The following is a 20,660-nucleotide window of genomic DNA, read 5'->3' as shown; positions in this document are numbered from 1 at the left end:
AAAATGAATTTTTTTTAAATGCGGCATGGAGGGATTGCTCCACTATCGGAGCTGCTGTCTTTTGGATGAGACGTTAAACCCTCACCTCTGAATCAGAGGTTGTGGGTTCAAGTCCCACTCTTGCGACCTGAACACAAAAATCTAGGCTGACACTCCAGTGCCGTGCTGAAGGAATGCTGCAGTCAGAGATGTCATGTTGCGGATGAGGCGTTAAACCAGGGCTCTCTCAGGTGGCCGTAAAATATCCCATGCCACTATTTCGAAGAAGAGCAGGAGAGTTCTCCCCGGTGCCCTGGCTAATATTTATTCCTCAAGCAACATAACAAAAACAGATTATCTGGTCGTTATCACGTTGCTGTTTGTGGGAGCTTGCTGTATGCAAATTGGCTGCCGCATTTCCTACATTACAACAGTGACGACACTTCAAAAATACTTCATTGGCTGTAAAGCGTTTTGGGACATGCTGAGGTTGTGAAAGGTGCTATAGAAATGCAAGTCTTCATCTTTCTACTCTAACAATGTGCTCTAAGCTGAGAATAATGTTTATTTATTGAGTTAAATTTTACCCCATCGTAATACGATAGTAACAATAGGGCTATTGTTAAGTAAAATTAACTCTTTATAACCAACATTCTGATCTACCCGCAAGATCAGCTCTTGCTTAACGTTTATGACATTGAAATTGTATAGGCTGCAATTACTGTCCCCTGTGTTTTCACCAGACTTGTATTTATGGATTGACACCACAGTAGTTCAGATTCCAGACACTTAAAACGGTTTAGGGAAACGTGGAACTTTAAGATGATTAAAGGAGTTGATGGGGTAGATCGAGAGAGACATCATTTCCTCTGGTGTGGGGGGAGTCCGGAACAAGGTGGGCATAAACTTAAAATTAGAGCCAGGCCATTGAGGGGTGATGTCAGGAAGCACTTCTTCACACAAAGGGTGGTGGAAATCTGGAACACTCTCCTCCAAAAAGCTGTTGAGGCTGGGGGTTCAATTGACAATTTCAAAACTGAGATTGCTAAGTTTTTATTGGCTACGGGTATTAAGGGTTACGAAATCAAGGCGGGTAGCTGGGGTTAAGATACAGATCAGCCATGATCTCTTTGAATGGCAGAACAGGCTTGAGGGGCTGAGTGGCCTCCTCCTGTTCCTGCATTCCTAACTTCTCAACTGAAAGACATCTTGCACCGAGCATGAAGTTTGGTAATGTTTAAGATTATATTCAACGGCAGTAGCTAATGGAGTAAGACAAAGGTGACATCTTCCTTCCTCCCAACACATGCAGAACCTGTTTTGTATCACAGGATACATTTATTTTCTTCCCATCTTATGGAGGGAGCAAAGTCTTTCGCAAGACCAGAAAGTTCAGTTCATATGCTGTTACTCTCCCATTTGCGACAGTGTGTTAAATTTGGAGCTCATCACCAAAGAGGGGTGGGAGTAATATTGATGGAGCTCATCAGGCTTTGTGCTGGAATTCCCCTTACTTTTAGGCGGCCACTCTTTCTACAGGCTCAGTGATATAAAGTACCACTGGAGTAAATGCGACACAAAAATCCATCCACTCACCCCGATAGGGAAGATGCCCAATACGGCCTCAGTGCCTTATTTTTAACTTTCACAGTTCTTACATAAATCGGGTAAATTAGCAGTGCAGGGGAAGGCTTCCTCTGTGTGTTATTTGCACTTATGTTGCAAATATATTCTTTCCAAATGAGTTTACCCTAATTCCCAGCATCAAATCTTCCACTATGTTTTTTATGTGTTATATCCAGCCGTTTGCACCATAATGGTTCTAAAGGAATTCTACTGAATCACTGCAAAAGCACCACAAGAACAGATTAAAATAGTCTCCTGATGCGTACTCACGGGCCACAAATTGAGCCAGTTAGTCTATTGCATTGTTCAGTCTCTATGTGCAGATCTATTGAGCGAAAGAGGTTCTTGCTGCATTGAAAATTATAGTTAAAAGATAAGGTTCCTGCATTAATCCTGTTCACATTCTGAACTGGTAACTCCTGCATTCAATCCATGTATATCTGTGCGGGTTACCTAGGGCTACATAGGGTATACACCACAGAAACCGGCCATTCGGCCCAACCTGTCCATGCCGGCGTTTATGCTCCACTCGAGCCTCCTCCCGTCTTTCCTCATCTAACCCTATCATAACCCTCTATTCCCTTCTCCCTCATTTGTCTATCTAGCCTCCCCTTAAATGCATCTATACTATTTGCCTCAACCACTCCCTGTGGTAGTGAGTTCCACATTCTCACCACTCACTGAGTAAAGAAGTTTCTTCTGAATTCCTGATTTGAATTCCTGGTGACTATTGCTGGTTACTTGGTGACTCTGTTACATGAATGTTCCAGCTAATTAGCATATATCTCAAACTGTGGCTACTAACAGATCGTGGTGTTCTGATTTAGCATTTATCCAGCAATAAGGCAACGACAACTTGCATTTATATAGCACCTTTAACATAGTAAAACATTCCAAGGCGCTTCACAGGAGCGATTATCAAACACAGTTTGACACCGAGCCACATAAAGAGATATTAGAACAGGAGACCAAAAGCTTGGTCAAAGAGGTAGGTTTATAGGAGCGTCTTAAAGGAGGAGAGAGAGCTAGAGGGGCGGAGAGGTTTAGGGAGGGAATCCCAGAGCTTAGGGCCTCGGCAACTGAAGGCACGGCCGCCAATGGTGGAGCGAAGAAAATCGGGGATGCCCAAGAGGCCAGAATTGGAGGAGCGCAGAGATCTTGGAGGGTTGTAGGGCTGGAGGAGGTTACAGAGATAGAGAGGGGTGAGACCACGGAGGGATTTGAAAACAAGGAGCCAATGTACCTCAGTGACCACAGGGGTGATGGGTGAACAGGACTTGGTGCAAGTTAGGATACGGGCAGCAGAGCTTTGGATGTGCACAAGTTTATGGAGGGTGGAATGTGGGAGGCCGGCCAGGAGTGCGTTGGAATAGTCAAGTCTAGAGGTAACAAAGGCATGGATTAGAATTTCAGCAGCAGATGGGCTGAGGCAGCGGCGGAGGCTGGCAATATTACAGAGGTGGAAGCAGATGGTCTTGGTGATGGGGAGGATATGGGGTTGGAAGCTCATCTCAGGATCAAGTAGTAAGCCAAGGTTGTGAACTGTCTGGCTCAGCTTCAGACAGCATCCAGGGACAGCAATGGAGTCAGTGACTAGGGAACGGAGTTTGTGGCGGGAACCGAAGACAGTGGCTTCGGTCTACCCAATATTTAATTGGAGGAAATTTCTGCTCCTCCAATACTGGATGTCGGACAAGCAGCGTGACAAATCAAGGGCCGTGGGGAGGTCGAGAGAGGTGGTGTTGAGGAAGAGCTGGGTGTTGTCAGCGTACATGTGGAAGCGGACACTGTGTTTTCATTTCCAAACCATGAAATTCAAACAGGACAAACTATCGTGTAAGAAGTCTAAGGGCAAATATTAGGGATGGCCAATAAATGCTGACCTTGCAAGCGATGCCCATTGCCCAGGAACGAATAAAAAACAATGGAAACTGAGTTGCCTGGGTTGTGTGGGATTGACTGCCAGGGCTCGTAGAATGCATATAGCCCATGCTAATGGGGTTAGATGAAGAAGTGAGGAGGCTCGTGTGGAGCATGAACCAGTTGGGCCGAATGGCCTGTTTCTGTGCTGTTAATTCTATGTAATTCTATGTATATATTTCTGAGAATTACTGATAAAATTAGCCCATCTCCCACACATAGATCGTCTGATACGCTGTTTAATAACACATAATGCACCAATGTATTATTCTGCTGCTGAAGTGCCGCTGTGTTCAATGCAGCGTTCCTTTAAGGCCTCATGGTCTAATGGTTGCTGATTCAATACATCCTGAAGTAAATTACTTGTTAATTTCTGTCTGAAGAAAGCAGTCCAAAGTAGATAACTTGCTAAATTTTGAGGTCTGAACTGTGATAGACGTAAAACTTTTATGCAGATGGACTTTCATTCGATTCATCTCACTGATCAAATCATTGGTTTCCCTCAGTTACAACTTCAACAGAACATCCGATTGGTTTCTCCCGGTGTGCTGATTTCTACCAGAAAGAACGACGATGCAGGAACTATCTCAGAGGATGATGGGCTGCCCAGAAGCCCTCCGGAAATATCATCTCTTCACGCAGTTCTAAGATGTTCCACTCCTAAGGTACAGTCGGCCCCAATATGAACAGGGAGCCGGGGAGGGTGCGGGGGGGGGACGGAAATTGGCCAAAGAGCACGGCAAGGCTGATCTTAACAGCAGGGCCCTGTTAACGTATTGTAGGGCCGCCTGGCAACCGGCCAAATGGACAACCTAGACAGAAATGTCCTACTCCTCTCTATCAATCTCGTGATGTAGTAAAAGCAGTTGGAAAAAGAGATAATGAGATGGATGTTCATCTTCAATGCCTGGTTGGGAATAAGAATCAGGTAGGTTCTATAACCGGCCTGCGATCCGTCCCACCACCAGTTTAAGGCCTAAGCGATGGAGACAAAAATCTACCCCAATGTGTTTCCTCCGATAACGGTGTGTGTTGTTCCTTCAGAATATGGTTTTAACTTCCTCTACCGTTTGAGGCCTATTATCTCCCAACCCTACAGGCATTTGCCACACAAAACTAGCCCAGCCTTTGCCCTTGACTAACCCTCTTCCTTATTCCACCCTACAGTCTGCTGCCCCTGTTGAGCGACACAGCTCTTTGAGTTTAGGTGGGACAGAAAGTGAAGACGAAGAACAGGTAAATGTTTAGCTTTTCTCTTTAGAGATGATGTTTAATGGCAGAATATTTATGATTCCACACTGTTAATAACATCACACAGTTATGACCATAACAAGCGCTGTAGCCTAGAGACTGCTGTCGGTGACTTAAGAATCAAATAGAACCACAGTGCAGAAGGAGGCCAATCGGCCCATTGGGCTCGATATTCCAAGCCCCGAGGAGGCGGGTTTGGAGGTGGGAGTGGTGGGAAAATTGCAGAACCGGGGGGGCAGGAACCCATCCCGCCCCCAACCTGCCTCCGTGTGCCAATGTCCCAGGAGGCACGTATCCGACCTGTGCTGGGAGCCGCCTCCCCGAGGCGGGAAGGGGATTAGTGTCAATTAACTGCCTGTTAACAGGTAGTTAACAAGCTGTTTTTTGCCTAATCCCTATTTTTAGCCCTGAAGTGTGGGCTGTCCGACTGCTCCGAACCACGCCAAGTTAGCGAGGCGGACCGTCGGTCTGCAGGGGTTGGAGGGGTCGAGATGTCCAGTGTGCAGGTGAGTGATGGGTGCATGTGTGCAGAGGTAAGTGTGTGAGGTAAGTGTAAAGTATTTTAATAAGTTTTACTTACCTTTACTTTCTCCTGCAGGCTTCCTTCCTTCAGGTCTCAGGAGTCCCTCAGCTCACCGGCACAGAAAGCAGAATGGCCGCTGAACTGTCAAAAGCTGCAGCCTCTGCTTTCTGGTCAGGAGAGCTCTCTAAATGAGTCTGAGTAGAAGGACTCAAGTTAGAAGACAGATTGTCAGTGTTTGAAAAGCTTCACAGAGCTGTCAAACGCTGATTTTTCATCTGTCAAAAGCTCTTGACAGATGAAATGTCAATCGCTGACGTCACCAGTAACCCGGTGTCCCTTAATTGGCCTGCTGAGTTCGCTGGGCGGGCTTAACAAGGTCAATCAAGGGAAAGTAGCGTGGGTTGGCCACAAGTCGATGGAGGCGGGACTACAACCAAAAAGTGGGAGTCCCGCCTCCAAAAGCTCCCCATTGACAAAATCCAGCCCATTGTGTGGTGTATGTACCTTTAAGAGGAACTATGTTTTTTTGAAGCCCCTGTGTACTGTAGTACCGGTAGTGACCACTCGGGTATATAAGCCTGTATAGCGTCTTGTATAGTTTAGTTCACCTCCAGACTTTGTTCAGTAAACACTTGTTAAATCGACTCCTGCTTTCCGTGTCTTCATTAGCTCCGAAGACCAGAAGAGCGATAGCGACTCCGGAAACAAGAGACTAAGCTGACTCAAATTACATAATGTAATTGCCAAAGAAGATTACCAGACCATTTGTGTTACCCTCACAATAGCAGGGTCCCCAGTTAAAATGGAGCTAGATACAGGATCAGCTCTGACCGTCATAAGTCGACGGGATTACGAGCGGCTATTTCCGCATATACCTTTGAAAGACACATCCATTATCTTGAAGACATATACGGGGCAGAAAGTATACCCCAGAGGGAAAATAAGGGTGCCTGTTGTATACAACGGCAAGGAAATACAGAAGTTGTATTTATACGTTCTGCAAGATGGTGGTCCACCGTTGTTGGGACCTGAATGGATCAGAAAGATACGTTTGGACTGGCACTCCATTCAGGCACTGACGGTGACCAGTAAGAAAAAAAATGATGATGACGTCATACCTGGACGATTAAAAGAAATCTTGGCTAACGCCAAAGAATTGTTTCAACAGGAACTAGGAACCCTGAAAGGCGCCACCGCCTCAATAAAAGTGGAAGATGCGGCAATTCCCAAGTTTTTTAAGGCCAGGCCGGTGCCATACGCAAAAATGACAAAGAGCACCTTGCCAATTTGGAGCAGGTGCTCACGAGGCTGAGAGAACGGGGCCTACGAGAAAATCGCCCCAAGTGCGAATCTTTCCAGAAACAAATATCCTATTGTGGCCATGTCATTAACGAAGAAGGGTTGCATAAATCTCCTGAAAAAATTGAAGCGGTCGTAAAAGCCCCAGCGCCTGAAAATGTCTCACAATTAAGGTCATTCCTGGGATTAATAAATTACTATCATAAATTTTTACCGAACTTATCAACGGTTCTGCACCCTCTTAACGCACTGCTACAAACGGGAGTAATTTGGAAATGGAGCGAAGACTGTAAACGTACCTTCCATACATGCAAAGGCTTGATCACATCCAAGGAAGTGATGGCTCATTACAACCCATCACTGCCAATCAGACTGGCATGCGATGCATCCCCTTACGGCGTGGGAGCGGTATTATTACATAAATTCCCTGATGGCTCGGAGCGGCCGATAGCTTTTGCGTCACGCTCATTGAACTCAGCTGAGCGTAACTATGCCCAGATCGACAGGGAGGCACTCAGCCTGGTGTGGGGGCTGAAGAAATTCAACCATTACCTACACGGACAAAAATTTACCTTGTTGACTGACCATCAACCCCTCGTCTCCATATTCAACCCTAAAAAGGGCGTTCCCATTATGACAGCGCAAAGGCTACAGAGGTGGTCCCTTTTCCTAGGGGCACACCAATATGACATAGAATACAAAGGAACAAAACAGCATGGGAATGCTGACGGTTTATCGCGCCTACCGTTGCCAACGGTAGAAGAGGCACCTACAGTGGACCCAGTGGAGATGTTCCACTCGACCATAGTGGAATGTCTACCAGTGACAAATTCTACCATTGAAAAGGAAACGAGAAATGACCCGACTCTCTCATGAGTCTACAATTTAACGGTGAAGGGATGGCCAGCACATGGCGAACCACTGTTGCCAGCATTCTCGCAAAGCAGAGAACAGCTGTCAGTGTGCCGAGGAACCTTGATGTGTGGATCCAGAGTGGTGATTCCACCCAAACTCCAGGATAAAGTGCTAAAGGAGCTTCACGAGGGGCATCTGGGTGGAGTGAAAATGAAGAACTTAGCCAGAGCGTTTGTGTGGTGGCCAGGTATCAATGGAGACATCGAAGAAATGACCAAGAGCTGTCTAGGATGCCAGAAGGTCCAAAACGCCCCACCACAAGCCCCTCTACATCATGGGAGTAGCCCTCATCTCCATGGCAAAGGGTACATATCGACTTTGCTGGTCCATTTATGGACTCAATGTTCATAATCGCGGTTGATGCACACTCCAAGTGGCCGGAGGTAATAAAGATGTCCTCCACCACCGTGGAAAAAACCATCACAATATTAAGGACCATATTCGCCAGGAATGGGCTGCCTGAACAGATCTGTTCTGATAATGGACCGCAATTTGTATCCGAAGAATTCAGGAAGTTCTTAAAAAACAATGGGGTTAAGCACTACACGTCCGCCCCATACCATCCCGCCACCAATGGATTAGCTGAAAGGTTTGTCCAGACCTTCAAGAAGGCCATAAAGGCCATGGGTAATGAAGACATAAATCTACAACATAAGGTCGATAACTTTTTGTTTGCGTACAGGAATGCAACACATGTGGTTACAAACCAAACCCCCGCCATGATGTTTTTCAATAGAAGACTAAGATGCCGGCTGGATTTGATCGAGCCAAACATCAGAAGGGACGTAGAAAACCAGCAATTTCAAGGCATGAATGAAAGGCCAACTAGAACCTTCCAGATAGGTCAACAAGTTTTGGCCCGGGACTACCGTACCGAGAAATGGCAGCCTGGAACTATTTGCACATGACTAGGACCGCTGATGTATACCGTGGACATTGGAGAAAGCATAATAAGGCGCCATGCTGACCAGATCATAGAGCCATCCGAAAAGGGACAACCTACACCACAACTCTATACACCTAATGATGAAGCAGAGATACCCATAGTATCTACCTCCGATCCGGTGATACTGGAACCAGATGAACCCGACACTGGCATTCAAGCCGAATCGACCTTGCCAAAAGAACCTACTACACCACCGAAACCTACTACACCACCGAGGCGTTATCCGGACCGAGTCAGGAAGCCTCCAGAGAGACTGAACTTGTAATTGATTAACTTCAGCAAATGTGTAGATTATTGTTCTTGTAACAATGTTAACTAATGATTACTTAAAATGTTATGTACTATTTATCTAAAAGGGGAGGAATTGTGGTGTATGTACCTTTAAGAGGAACTATGTTTTTTGAAGCCCCTGTGTACTGTAGTACCAGTAGTGACCACTCGGGTATATAAGCCTGTATAGCGTCTTGTATAGTTTAGTTCACCTCCAGACTTTGTTCAGTAAACACTTGTTAAATCGACTCCTGCTTTCCGTGTCTTCATTAACACACGGATACAACACATTGTGTCTGTGTCAGCTCTTTGCCAGGGCAATCCATAATTAAGTCCCCTGCCCTGTACTTTCCCCATTACCCTGTAACTTCCCCTGTTACAAATTTCGATCTACTCATCTGTAGTGTATGTAACCTGTACCACCTTAAGAGGATACCTTAAGGGATGGACTACTTTTTGATGGCTCCTGTACATTGTAGTGCCGGCGGTGACCACACATATATATAACCCTGTGGAGCAAATTGTATTCCAGTTCAGCCCTGACCCTCAATTACTAAAGACCTGTTTAATTATTTCTGTAGTCTGTGTCCAGTTATTCAGCATAACTACATTGGGAAACACAGACTCAACAGTGGCGACGAGTCTGATCTTACCTAGCGGCAGTTGCATCAAAGGAAGCTTCGCCTCTGAAACGGGCGTCAATCAGGGACATCCACCCTCAACATCCTGCTGGGCACTGCATAGCACGGGAGGCAATCGGGAACCCGGGTTGGTTTCAGGCCACGAAGTCAAACATCAGTGAACATCCCTTCGACGACAGCGACGGGTAAGCCCGATCGAGCGGCACGGGGGGGAAGTCGGCCGAGTTGTCAGTAAGAGAAGGGGAGGGAAACAACGAAAAGGGCGGAGAACACGACCGCAGCCAGTGTCAGGGGCCGGACTGCAATTGGGACAGAGACGCGCAGCAGCCAGAAAAGCGTTTATGTCCACAAGGACCGCGGGAGCGGCGGGGAACAAGAGCAGCAGCGTAGGGGAAAATAAAGGACCGCTGGGAGGCGAGAACGGCAACAGCGTGGTAATCGCCATTTTGAGTCGGCGGGGGAAGAAGACAAGCGCGGGAAAAGCCGCCAAGCGTGGGAAGCCGCCATTTTGAGAAAATAAAATAATAAAATAAAATAATAATCATATCCGAAGGAAAGGAAACTCAACAAGGATGCCAAAAATGGGTAACATCACTGCTTTTGATAGCGATGTGGAAGTTTGGGCCACTTATGTGGAACGCGTCGAAGTTTACTGTACAACGAATGAGGTACCGGAGGATAAGAAAGCACTAACCCTATTAAACTCGATGGGTGCGAAGACGTACGGGTTATTAAGGAACCTTGTAACACCAGATAAACCGGTAGGAAAGAGTTTTGCGGATATTGTTACTATCCTGCAAGAGCATTTAAACTCCACGCCGCTGCTGATAGCGGAACGATTTAAATTCTACAAAAGAATTCAACTTAAAGGGGAAAGCAATGCTGAATTCTTAATCGACCTGCGCAAGTTATCAAAGTACTGTCAGTTCGGTACAGGACTAGCAGACGCACTGAGAGATAAGTTTGTGTGTGGACTCCTGAGGGAAGGAACACAGAAGCGACTGCTAGAGGAAAAGGATCTTACACTGGACAAAGCTTTCAGCATTGCAGCATCGCACGAGGCAGCAGCATGAGGCGCTGCAGAGATACAACAAAGGCCATTGGAATTCAGCACCAATGAAATGGCATTGGGCGCAGTAAAGTGCTATCGTTGCGGAAGGACAACGCATGACCAGAACCAGTGCTGGTTCAAAGATAAAGAATGCAGGCAATGTGGCAAACTTGGTCACATAGCGAGAGTATGCCGGTCAGGAAAGAAGACCAGCAGCAAAAAGTCGCCGCAGGAGAAGTACAAAAAAGTACACAAGGTGATAGAGAACAGTTCGGTCGAACAGAAGACGGGTTCAGACTCCAGCAGTAAGGAACTGGGTTGTCTTAAAAATACATAATGTGGGTAACACAGCAGACCACCAAACTATCTGGGTCATGCTTCGGATAGCAGGAGTCCAAGTGAAGATGGAATTGGACACTGGATCGGCATTGACGGTCATGAATAAGCAAGATTACAAAAGGTTATCCTCGCACATTCCCCTGAGGGATATGAAGATTGTATTGAAAACATACACAGGGCAAATAGTATACCCCAAAGGAAACATAAAAGTAAATGTGGTCTACAATGGTAAAGAAAGTCAGGAAATGGACTTGTATGTGTTACCTGATGGAGGTCCGCCACTGCTGGGACGGGAATGGATCCGGAGAATAAATGTGGACTGGCATTCCATACAAGCACTAACTGTAGATTCCTGTAAAGAGGACGACGTCAAACCTAAACGACTGTCCAAAATATTGGATGATGCTAAGGAGGTGTTCCAACAGGGACTGGGAACACTGAAAGGAATTACGGCAAATATCAAGGTTGAAGAACATGCAAACCCAAAATTTTTCAAAGCCAGACCGGTACCTTATGCGATACGACCTGCTGTGGAAGCAGAGCTGGAAGGGCTAGAACGTTCAGGAGTACTGTCAAAGGTGGACTGGAGCGAATGGGCCACACCCATTTTTCCAGTCATGAACCGTTCGTTGAGCAACAAGCCGGGGGAACCTGGGAAGGTTCGCATCTGTGGCGATTTCAAGGTCACTGCTAATCCGGTTCTTCACACGGTACAATATCCGATTCCGCGGATTGAAGATATCTTCGCTTCGCTGTCTGGCGGGAAACACTTCACCAAGATAGACCTGGCGCAGGCGTACCTACAGATGGAAGTTGATGAAGCGTCACGCTAGTATCTCACGATCAACACACATAAGGGCTTATATCGGTATAATAGACTGGTTTTTGGAGTGGCATCGGCTCCAGCGATTTGGCAAAGGGCCATGGAGCAGGTATTGCAGGGAATTCCAGGCACACAATGCTACCTGGATGACATTCTGATTACAGGAGATGATGATAAGGATCACCTCGCGAATTTGGAGCAGGTGCTCACCAGATTGAAAGAATATGGGCTCAGAGTTAATCGCCAGAAATGTGAGTTCTTTCAAAAGCGAATCTCGTACTGCGGCCACGTCATTGACCAGGAGGGGCTCCATAAGTCACCTGACAAGATCGAAGCTGTTGTGAAAGCTCCCGCTCCGGAAAATGTATCCCAGTTGAGGTCGTTCCTTGGGTTGGTTAACTATTACCACAAGTTTCTTCCAAATTTATCCACAGTGTTACACCCGCTGAACACACTTTTGCAAATGGGAATACCATGGAAGTGGAGCGATGATTGTAAGCGGGCTTTTCAAAAAAGCAAGGCACTGATCACCTCTAAGGAAGTGTTGGCTCACTTTAACCCAACGCTGCCTATCCGCTTAGCTTGTGATGCTTCTCCATATGGTATCGGAGCAGTGCTCTCACATAAGTTTCCAAATGGTTTGGAAAGGCCAGTCGCGTTCGCATCCAGATCATTGACCTCCGCAGAGCGCAACTATGCTCAGATAGATAGGGAGGCTCTCAGCCTCATGTGGGGAGTTAAGAAATGTAACCATTACCTGCAAGGCCAAAAGTTTACGCTGCTGACAGATCACCAGCCGTTGGTTTCCATTTTTAACCCTAAGAAGGGTGTTCCGGTTATGACGGCACAGAGGCTTCAGAGATGGTCCCTTTTCCTAGGGACACATCAATATGATATCGAATTCAAAGGTACAAAGCAACATGGTAATGCTGATGGGCTCTCGCGCCTGCCACTACCTACAGCGGAAGAGGCACCGGCAGTTGACCCTGTCGAGATATTTCACTCGACCATCATAGAATGCTTACCAGTCACCAATGCGGGTATTGAGAGAGAGACCCGAAACGACCCGACACTGTCTCGGGTCTACGATTTGACAGTGCAGGGATGGCCAGCACATGGCGACCCACTGTTACCAGCATTCTCAGCCAGACGAGAACAGCTGTCCGTCTGTCAAGGAACATTGATGTATGGAACAAGGGTGATTATTCCTCCTAAGTTAAGGGAGAGAGTTCTGAAGGAATTGCATGAAGGTCATCTGGGGGGAGTCAAGATGAAAAGCCTCGCTAGGGCTTATGTGTGGTGGCCAGGTATCGACAAACAAATAGAGGATCTGACTAAAAGCTGCTCAGGGTGCCAAAAAGTTCAAAACGCACCTCCAATTGCACCGCTGCATCCGTGGGAATGGCCTTCAACCCCATGGCAACGTGTGCATATCGACTTTGCAGGTCCATTCATGGATTCCATGTTTTTGATAGCAGTAGACGCACATTCTAAATGGCCAGAAGTGATTAAGATGTCGACCACTACCTCTGAAAAGACGATCGCAGTTCTAAGAACCATATTTGCAAGGAATGGGTTGCCGGAACAAATATGTTCAGACAACGGACCACAGTTTGTGTCAGAAGAATTCCAGAAATTCATGAAAAAGAATGGGGTGAAACACTATACTTCTGCCCCATATCATCCGGCTACCAATGGGTTGGCCGAGAGATTTGTACAAACGTTCAAAAAGGCGATAAAGGCCATGAGCGAAGACCATATTCCACTACAACACAAGGTGGACAATTTCCTGATGGCATATCGAAACGCCACGCATGCAGTGACAAATCAAAGCCCTGCCATAATGTTCTATAACAGGAGGTTGCAGTCCCGGTTGGATTTGTTAAAACCCAATGTGCGTAGGGAAGTCGAAAACAAGCAATTCCAGCACGTAAATAACAAGGCCACTCGGAGTTTCGAAATAGGACAACCAGTGTTGGCCAGGGACTATAGGAATGATAAATTGCAATCCGGAACAATTTGTGCCCGACAAGGACCCTTGATGTACACGGTAGACGTTGGAGAGAACGTAATACGACATCATGCTGACCAACTTGTGGAATCGAGAACAAGGGTCAACCCCATGTCTACGGCAGAGACACCAGTTGAAGAAGTTATTGAGCCTGTAGCATCTACCTCAGACTCGAACGTACACGATGATGTTCGATCCATAGGAGATCAAATGGATGAGTCACCCCAGCAACGAGAACCAGAGACCCCTGAAAGGCGTTATCCGGCCCGGATCAGGAGACCTCCTCAGAGACTGAATCTTTGAACAGTTTTGTGTGAAAGTTGTATATATGTTATCCATGTAATGTTTAAATTGGGGTGTACACTGTTAAGCTAAAAGGGGAGGAATTGTAGTGTATGTAACCTGTACCACCTTAAGAGGATACCTTAAGGGATGGACTACTTTTTGATGGCTCCTGTACATTGTAGTACCGGTGGTGACCACACCGGTATATATATATATATATAACCCTGTGGAGCAAAGTGTATTCCAGTTCAGCCCTGACCCTCAATTACTAAAGACCTGTTTCATTATTTCTGTAGTCTGTGTCCAGTTATTCAGCATAACTACATTGGGAAACACAGACTCAACATCATCCCTTAAAAGATGAGATTATCTTTGCCTCTAATGCAATGTACAGATTTTCCATTTCAAACACCGAGGGCTAGAAATTCAGTGCCTTAGCACCCTCCGTTATCATCTCCGGGGGGCGATAACAGGGCGCTGAGATCTTACCGCCTGGGCGCGGCGATGTTACCGCCGCCCGTGTAATCCACCAGCCGGCTTGCGGCGGCGGTAACCCCTATCGCCATGCCCGCCTGCGGCCGGAGATCGTGACGTCATCCGACCGCGCATCGCCCCGGTAGCGCCCAGGACCCGAAATTCATTTCCGTCCCCTGAAGCGTCGCCGGGTGAAAACAATGCCTGCTTCGGGGGGACGTGCATCGGGCGACCGGCCGCTTGTGGGGGGTGATGCTTAAAGGCGAGGTGGCCGATGTAAGTTAAAAAAAAATATTACCTTTTTGGATCCGTTTTTTTTGACTGAGTGAGTGCCGGGCTGATCGCACAGGGTTCGCCGCTCCCTTGGTGGTCCAAGTAGGTGCCCTTCCTTTTGCAGAGCCTGCAGCGATGGCCCTTCCCTTTAAGGGAGGGCAGGAGCCTTCCAACACGGCAGCGCTGCATGGCCCAGTGTGCAGCGCTACAGAACTCACCGCCCTGCCTGCTGCCGATCGTGCGCCAAGAGGGAAGTGGAACGCTTGATTTAGCATGTCACCTACCTCTTGTGGCGAGAAAATTGAATTTTTAAAAAGTTAGCAGAACATAGCGCCTGGCGCTAATTTTCCAAACTTTTAAAAGTTATCGCCCCAAACCTTAATAATACTTGGTAAAATAATGGGACTAAAAGATGACAAGTCTTTGGATGAGCATTTGGATGAGCACTTGAAATGCCATTGCATACAAGGCTATGGACCAAATGCTGGAAAATGGGATTAGATTGGACAGGGCTTGATGGACGGTGCAGACACGATGGGCCGAAGGGCCTCTTTCAGTGCTGTATAACTCTATAACTCTATAAGTCCCCTGGACCAGATGGCCTGCATCCCAGGGTCTTAAAAGAAGTGGCTGCAGAGATAGTGGATGTATTGGTTGTAATATAGCAAAATTCCCTGGACTCTGGAGAGGTCCCAGTGGATTGGAAAACTGCAAATGTAACAGCCCTATTTAAGAAAGGAGGGAGACAGAAAGCAGGAAACTATAGACCAGTTAGCCTAACATCTGTCATTGGGAAAATGCTGGAGTCCATCATTAAGGAAGCAGCAGCAGGGCATTTGGAAAATCATAATGCAGTCAAGCAGAGTCAGCATGGTTTTATGAAAAGGAAATCATAACTTAACAAATTTGCTGGAGTTCTTTGAGGATGTAACAAGTAGGGTGGACAAAGGTGAGCCAGTGGATGTGGTGCATTTGGATTTCCAGAAGGCATTCGATAAGGTGCCACATAAAAAGGTTACTGCATAAGATAAGAGCTCACGGAATTGTGGGTAGTATATTAGCATGGATAGAGAATTGGCTAACTAACGGAAAGCAGAGAGTCGTGATAAATGGATCATTTTCCGGTTGGCAAACGGTAACTAGTGGGGTGCCACAGGGATCGGTGCTGGGGCCTCAACTATTTACAATCTCCATTAATGACTTGGATGAAGGGACCGAGTGTAATGTAGCCAAGTTTGCAGATGATACAAAGATGGGTGGGAAAGCAAGTTGTGCAGAGGACTCAAAGAATCTGCAAAGGGACATAGACAGGCTAAGTGAGTGGGCAAAAATTTGGCAGATTGAGTATAATGTGGGAAAGTGCAAGGTTATCCACTTTGGCAGGAAAAATAAAAAGCAAATTATTATTTAAATTGAGAGAGATTACAAAATACTACAGTTCAGAGGGACCTGGGGGTCCTTGTGCATGAAACATAAAAAGTTAGCATGCAGGTACAGCAAGTAATCAAAAAGGCAAATGGAATGTTGGCCTTTATTTCAAGGGGGTTAGAGTATAAAAACAGGGAAGTCCTGCTACAACTGTAAAGGGTATTGGTGAGACCACACCTTGAGTACTGCGTACAGTTTTGGTCTCCTTATTTAAGAAAGGATATACTTGCATTGAAGGCAGTTCAGAGACGATTCACTAGGTTAATTCCAGGGATGAGGGGGTTGACTTATGAGGAAAGGTTGATCAGGCTGGGCCTATACTCATTGGAATTTAGAAGAATGAGAGGTGATCTTATTGAAACATATAAGATACTTGTTATGCATTGTGTGTTCTAGCGTGTGTTCTCCTCCCACCTGTGGTGGCGCTGTCACAGGAGATAAATGGTTGGGTGTTCTCTGTTAAGTTTAGCTCTCTTTGTTCGGAACTTTCCAGAACTTCCTTTCCTTCCAATAAAGCACTTCATGTTTGAATCTCCTGAGTTCTGAGTCCTAAATTGTGTCTAGGTAGAAAGGTACCGACACAACAATGCTGAGGGGGCTCGACAAGGTAGATGCAGAGAGGATGTTTCCCCTCGTGGGGAAATCTAGAACTCGGGGGCATAGTTTCAGAATAAAGGGTCGCCCTTTCAGAACTGAGATGAGGAGGAACTTCTTCTCTCAGAGGGTCGTAAATCTGTGGAATTCTCTGCCCCGGAGAGCTGTGGAGGCTGGGTCATTAAATACATTTAAGGTGGAGATAGACAAATTTTTGCAAGATAAGGGAGTGAAGGGCTATGGGGAGCAGGCGGGGAGGTGGCTTTGAGCCCAAGATCAGCCATGATCTTATTGAATGGCAGAGCAGGCTCGAGGGACCAAGTGGCCTATTCCTGCTTCTATTTCTTATGTTCTTATGCAAACCCAATTTCACTCTGAGGGTTTTCAAACACCAATGATTCTAGTCTATGTTGCCGAGTGCTAATATAAACAATGGGGTGGAGTTTCCGCTTTGGACGCAATGGGTAATCTGGGCACAAGTTGCGCTGGTATTTCCCTAAGTGAAGCTTTGGTTCAAGTATCCACTAAAACTCATTTACATAATCATAAACCTAAAATCTTCCATGAACCAGCGCAATCGGGTAGCGTAATAGAACGTATTGTTTATTTTTCTTCCTGCTTTCGGAGAGGTTTCAGAGCAACATCCCCCGCAATGTAAGGAAGAGAACTCTTGGAATTTCACAAATATATGGGCATCGATGTCACTCGGGGAGAAACCAGAATACTGCAACTCGCTGCCGTGGGTTTAAGGATTTATGTCCCTACGTTTGTTACTTGAACCCAGCATCGACAAATCTATTTAGTTTCTGACAAGTGGGGACGTTGTTGAATTTCCTGCACGATTCTGGAACTGTGTGGGGAGGGGGGTGGTGTAAAAGAGACAACTCCTCTTGGACAATGCATCCCTCCTAGCGCTGTTGGTCCTTTGCAGGACAGCTGGGTGAAAGAGACTGCCTCTCACCACCTGACTGTATGAACTTCCAATCCACCTTTTTGAGCTCCACACTTTCCTCAGTCACCACAAGTTGGGCAGACACTTGCTCCCCTTCCTTCAAGATCACGATAGTTTGTCATGATTCTGGTTCCAAAGGATGTTGACGTGGAAGAATCACAGGTGGAAATATACAGACAGGAGCTTGGCTTAATGGAGGTTGGATTACACATAAATGGTAGGACTGCAGCACATCAGAAAGACGACCATTACCATTTTATGCAACAATAAAAACCCAACTGATTGTGGATCATTCACTCTTAATTTGAAGCACTTGCATGCATATCACGACAGCGCATATACGCAATGTTCAATGACAATAATTGGGACGTACTCTATGCAAACAAAAAACAAGGGCTTGATTAACACAACATAACACTCACTGCAATATAGGAAAGGTGTCAGATCTATGATCCACAAGGATGAATTCAGTATTGTCGGTCTCCTTTGCTCCGCACACATTGCGCATTTTCTGTTTTGGTACATTGCGTATTTTATTGTAGATTTCTTTTGCTATTGGAACACTCCATTGTAAACTATTGGTGTGATTTCAACAGACCTCAGCTTTGTTGGACTTCTTTATAAACCTGTATTTTTCTCATTCATTTTCGGGATGTGGGCGTCGCTGGCAAGGCCGACATTCACTGCCCATCCCTGGTTGGCCTGACTGAGTGTCTTGCTCGGCCACTTCAGAGGGCAGTTAAGAGTCAACCACATTGCTGTGGGGCTGGAGTCATATATAGGCCCAGTCCGGGTAAGGACAGCAGGTTTCCTTCCCTCAAGGGCATTAGTGAACAAATTGGGTTTTTGCAACAATCCGTCAATCATGGTGACTTTTACTGGTACTAGTATTTTTTTTATTTCCAGATTTTAAAAAGAAAGATGATTTCAAATTTTCAAACTGCCACGGTGGGAGTTTGAATTTACACCCCCTGGATAATTACCCTGAAATACTAGCCCAGTAACATAACCATGACATTACTGTTGTGTATGTCCCTTTAAGGGAATAACTGGTCTTAGACTGCAGTACCGGCAGTGACCACCCCTGTATAAAAGGCCCTAGCAGGCTTCTGTAGTTTCAGTTTCAAGCTGCCTCTTGTTCAGTAAAATACCTGTTAAACTGTTCTCCCGAAGTCCGTGTATTATTGAGGCGCGGACTTTACAGTGGTGACGAGTAAGTTCGAACTCACCTGCAGTGTGGCATCATCTCATGGGGATCTTGCTTGAAAGGAAGGTCCTGGAAGGTCGTAGTCTGAGCAACAGGCGTCGACCGAGAGCAACCGCCCAAAGAATCCATCGGTGTTTGGAGAATTGCGGGAGAGACTGTGGTTCCAGCGAATCATGCTGGTAGCAGGTAGCGCGCTGACCCTTCCGGACTGCGGCGGGCTCAAGCTCAATCGAGCGGCTCTACAAATCGGGCCGCACAGCGTCGCCGGGAAAAGGAAACAAGAGAGAGAGGGTGGAGCGCACAGGGCGTGGTCGGTGCTCGAGAACAGGACAGCGGAGAGAAACTAAATGGGGGGGAAGGAAAGCGAGACGCGCCGAAGCTGCAGGTCGCCGCCATTACCCCGTAGAATGCTAGGAGCAGCGTGGCAGTAAGGGGAAGAAGCAAAAGCGTGGGAGGCGCCATTTTATCCCGTTGGGGAAGAAGCAAAAGCGCGGGAGGCACCATTTTATTCCATTGGGGAAGAAGCAAAAGCACGGGAGGCGCCATTTTAAATCGCAAATGAGGTGGCTGATGGAAAGAGGGCATCAGTATTATTAAATCTGATGGGTGCGAGTACGTACGGCCTATTGCGGAATTTAATTACCCCAGCTAAACCAATGGAGAAAAATTTTGAGGAGATTGTTCATATCTTACAGGAACATCTAAGCCCTACACCACTGCTGATAGCAGAAAGATTCAAGCTCCATAAAAGAAACCAGCATAAAGATGAGAGCAATGCTGAATATCTTACGGAACTACGCAAGTTATCGAAGCACTGCCAGTTCGGAGCAGGACTGGCAGACATCTTACGGGATAAGTTTGTCTGCGGGCTCCAGAGTGAAGGAACCCAGAAACGACTACTTTCAAAAAAGGACCTGACGCTAGAACAGGCTTTCAGCGTGGCAGTATCCTACGAAGCAGCAGCACGGGGAGCTGCGGAATTACATCAGAAACCACAAGAATACAGCGCTAACGAAATGGCGTATGGAGCCGAAAAGTGCTATCGCTGCGGCAGAACAACCCATGAGCAGAAGGACTGCTGGTTTAAAGACAAAATATGCAGGCAATGCGGGAAAATGGGACATATAGCAAGAGTCTGCAGGTCGGGAAAGAAGACCAACACGACAATAACTACTAAGGAACAGTACAGGAAAGTAAAGAAACTGACATAGTAGTTCAGAAGACCAGGAGAGTGATAAGGACTCCGGGAGCAGGCGACTAAGTTGTTTAAAGTTACACAACGTGATCGCAAAAGAAGATCACCGAACCATTTGGGTCGCCCTCATGATAGCAGGGTCCCCAGTGAAGATGGAATGGGACACAGGATCAGCCCTAACTGTCATGAATCGACGAGACTATGAGCGGCTATTCTCACACATACCCTTAAAGGACACGTCCATTGTATTGAAGACATACACGGGGCAGAAGGTCTACCCCAGAGGAAAAATAAGGGTGCCGGTTGAATATAACGGAAAGGAAACACAGAAACTATACATGTATATACTACGAGATGGAGGACCACCATTATTGGGATGTGAATGGATCCGAAGGCTACAATTGGATTGGCATTCCATTCTGGCACTAACTGTGATTGACAAAAAAGATGATGACGTTGCACCTGGACGTCTGTCACAAATTCTAACTGACGCGGAAGAGGTGTTCCAAGAAGGACTTGGGACTCTAAAAGGAGTAAAGGCAACCATAAAGATTGAGGATAACGCAACCCCAAAATTTTTCAAGGCCAGACTGGTGCCATACGCGATACGCCCAGCTGTGGAAGCTGAACTGGAGACTCTGGAGCGTTCAGGGGTGCT

General features: G+C 46.5%; 1 protein-coding gene across 1 annotated transcript in view; it reads left to right on the top strand.

Moving 5' to 3' along the window:
• The window catches only part of LOC147125354 (uncharacterized), a 100,251-nt gene that overhangs the window by 44,205 nt on the left and 35,386 nt on the right, over positions 1-20,660 (top strand). The window contains exons 5-6 of the mRNA XM_085994582.1: positions 4,032-4,190; positions 4,693-4,761. Of these exons, the coding sequence (XP_085850708.1) occupies positions 4,032-4,190; positions 4,693-4,761 (228 nt within the window). The remainder of the gene's footprint in view (positions 1-4,031; positions 4,191-4,692; positions 4,762-20,660) is intronic.

Source organism: Somniosus microcephalus, chromosome 1, assembly GCF_052327205.1.
Source record: "Somniosus microcephalus isolate GS21.2 chromosome 1, FLI_Smic_1.0, whole genome shotgun sequence".
Taxonomy (NCBI): Eukaryota; Metazoa; Chordata; class Chondrichthyes; order Squaliformes; family Somniosidae; genus Somniosus; species Somniosus microcephalus.
Note: the sequence above shows the minus strand (reverse complement) of the source record. Positions and strands in the feature narration are given on the sequence as shown.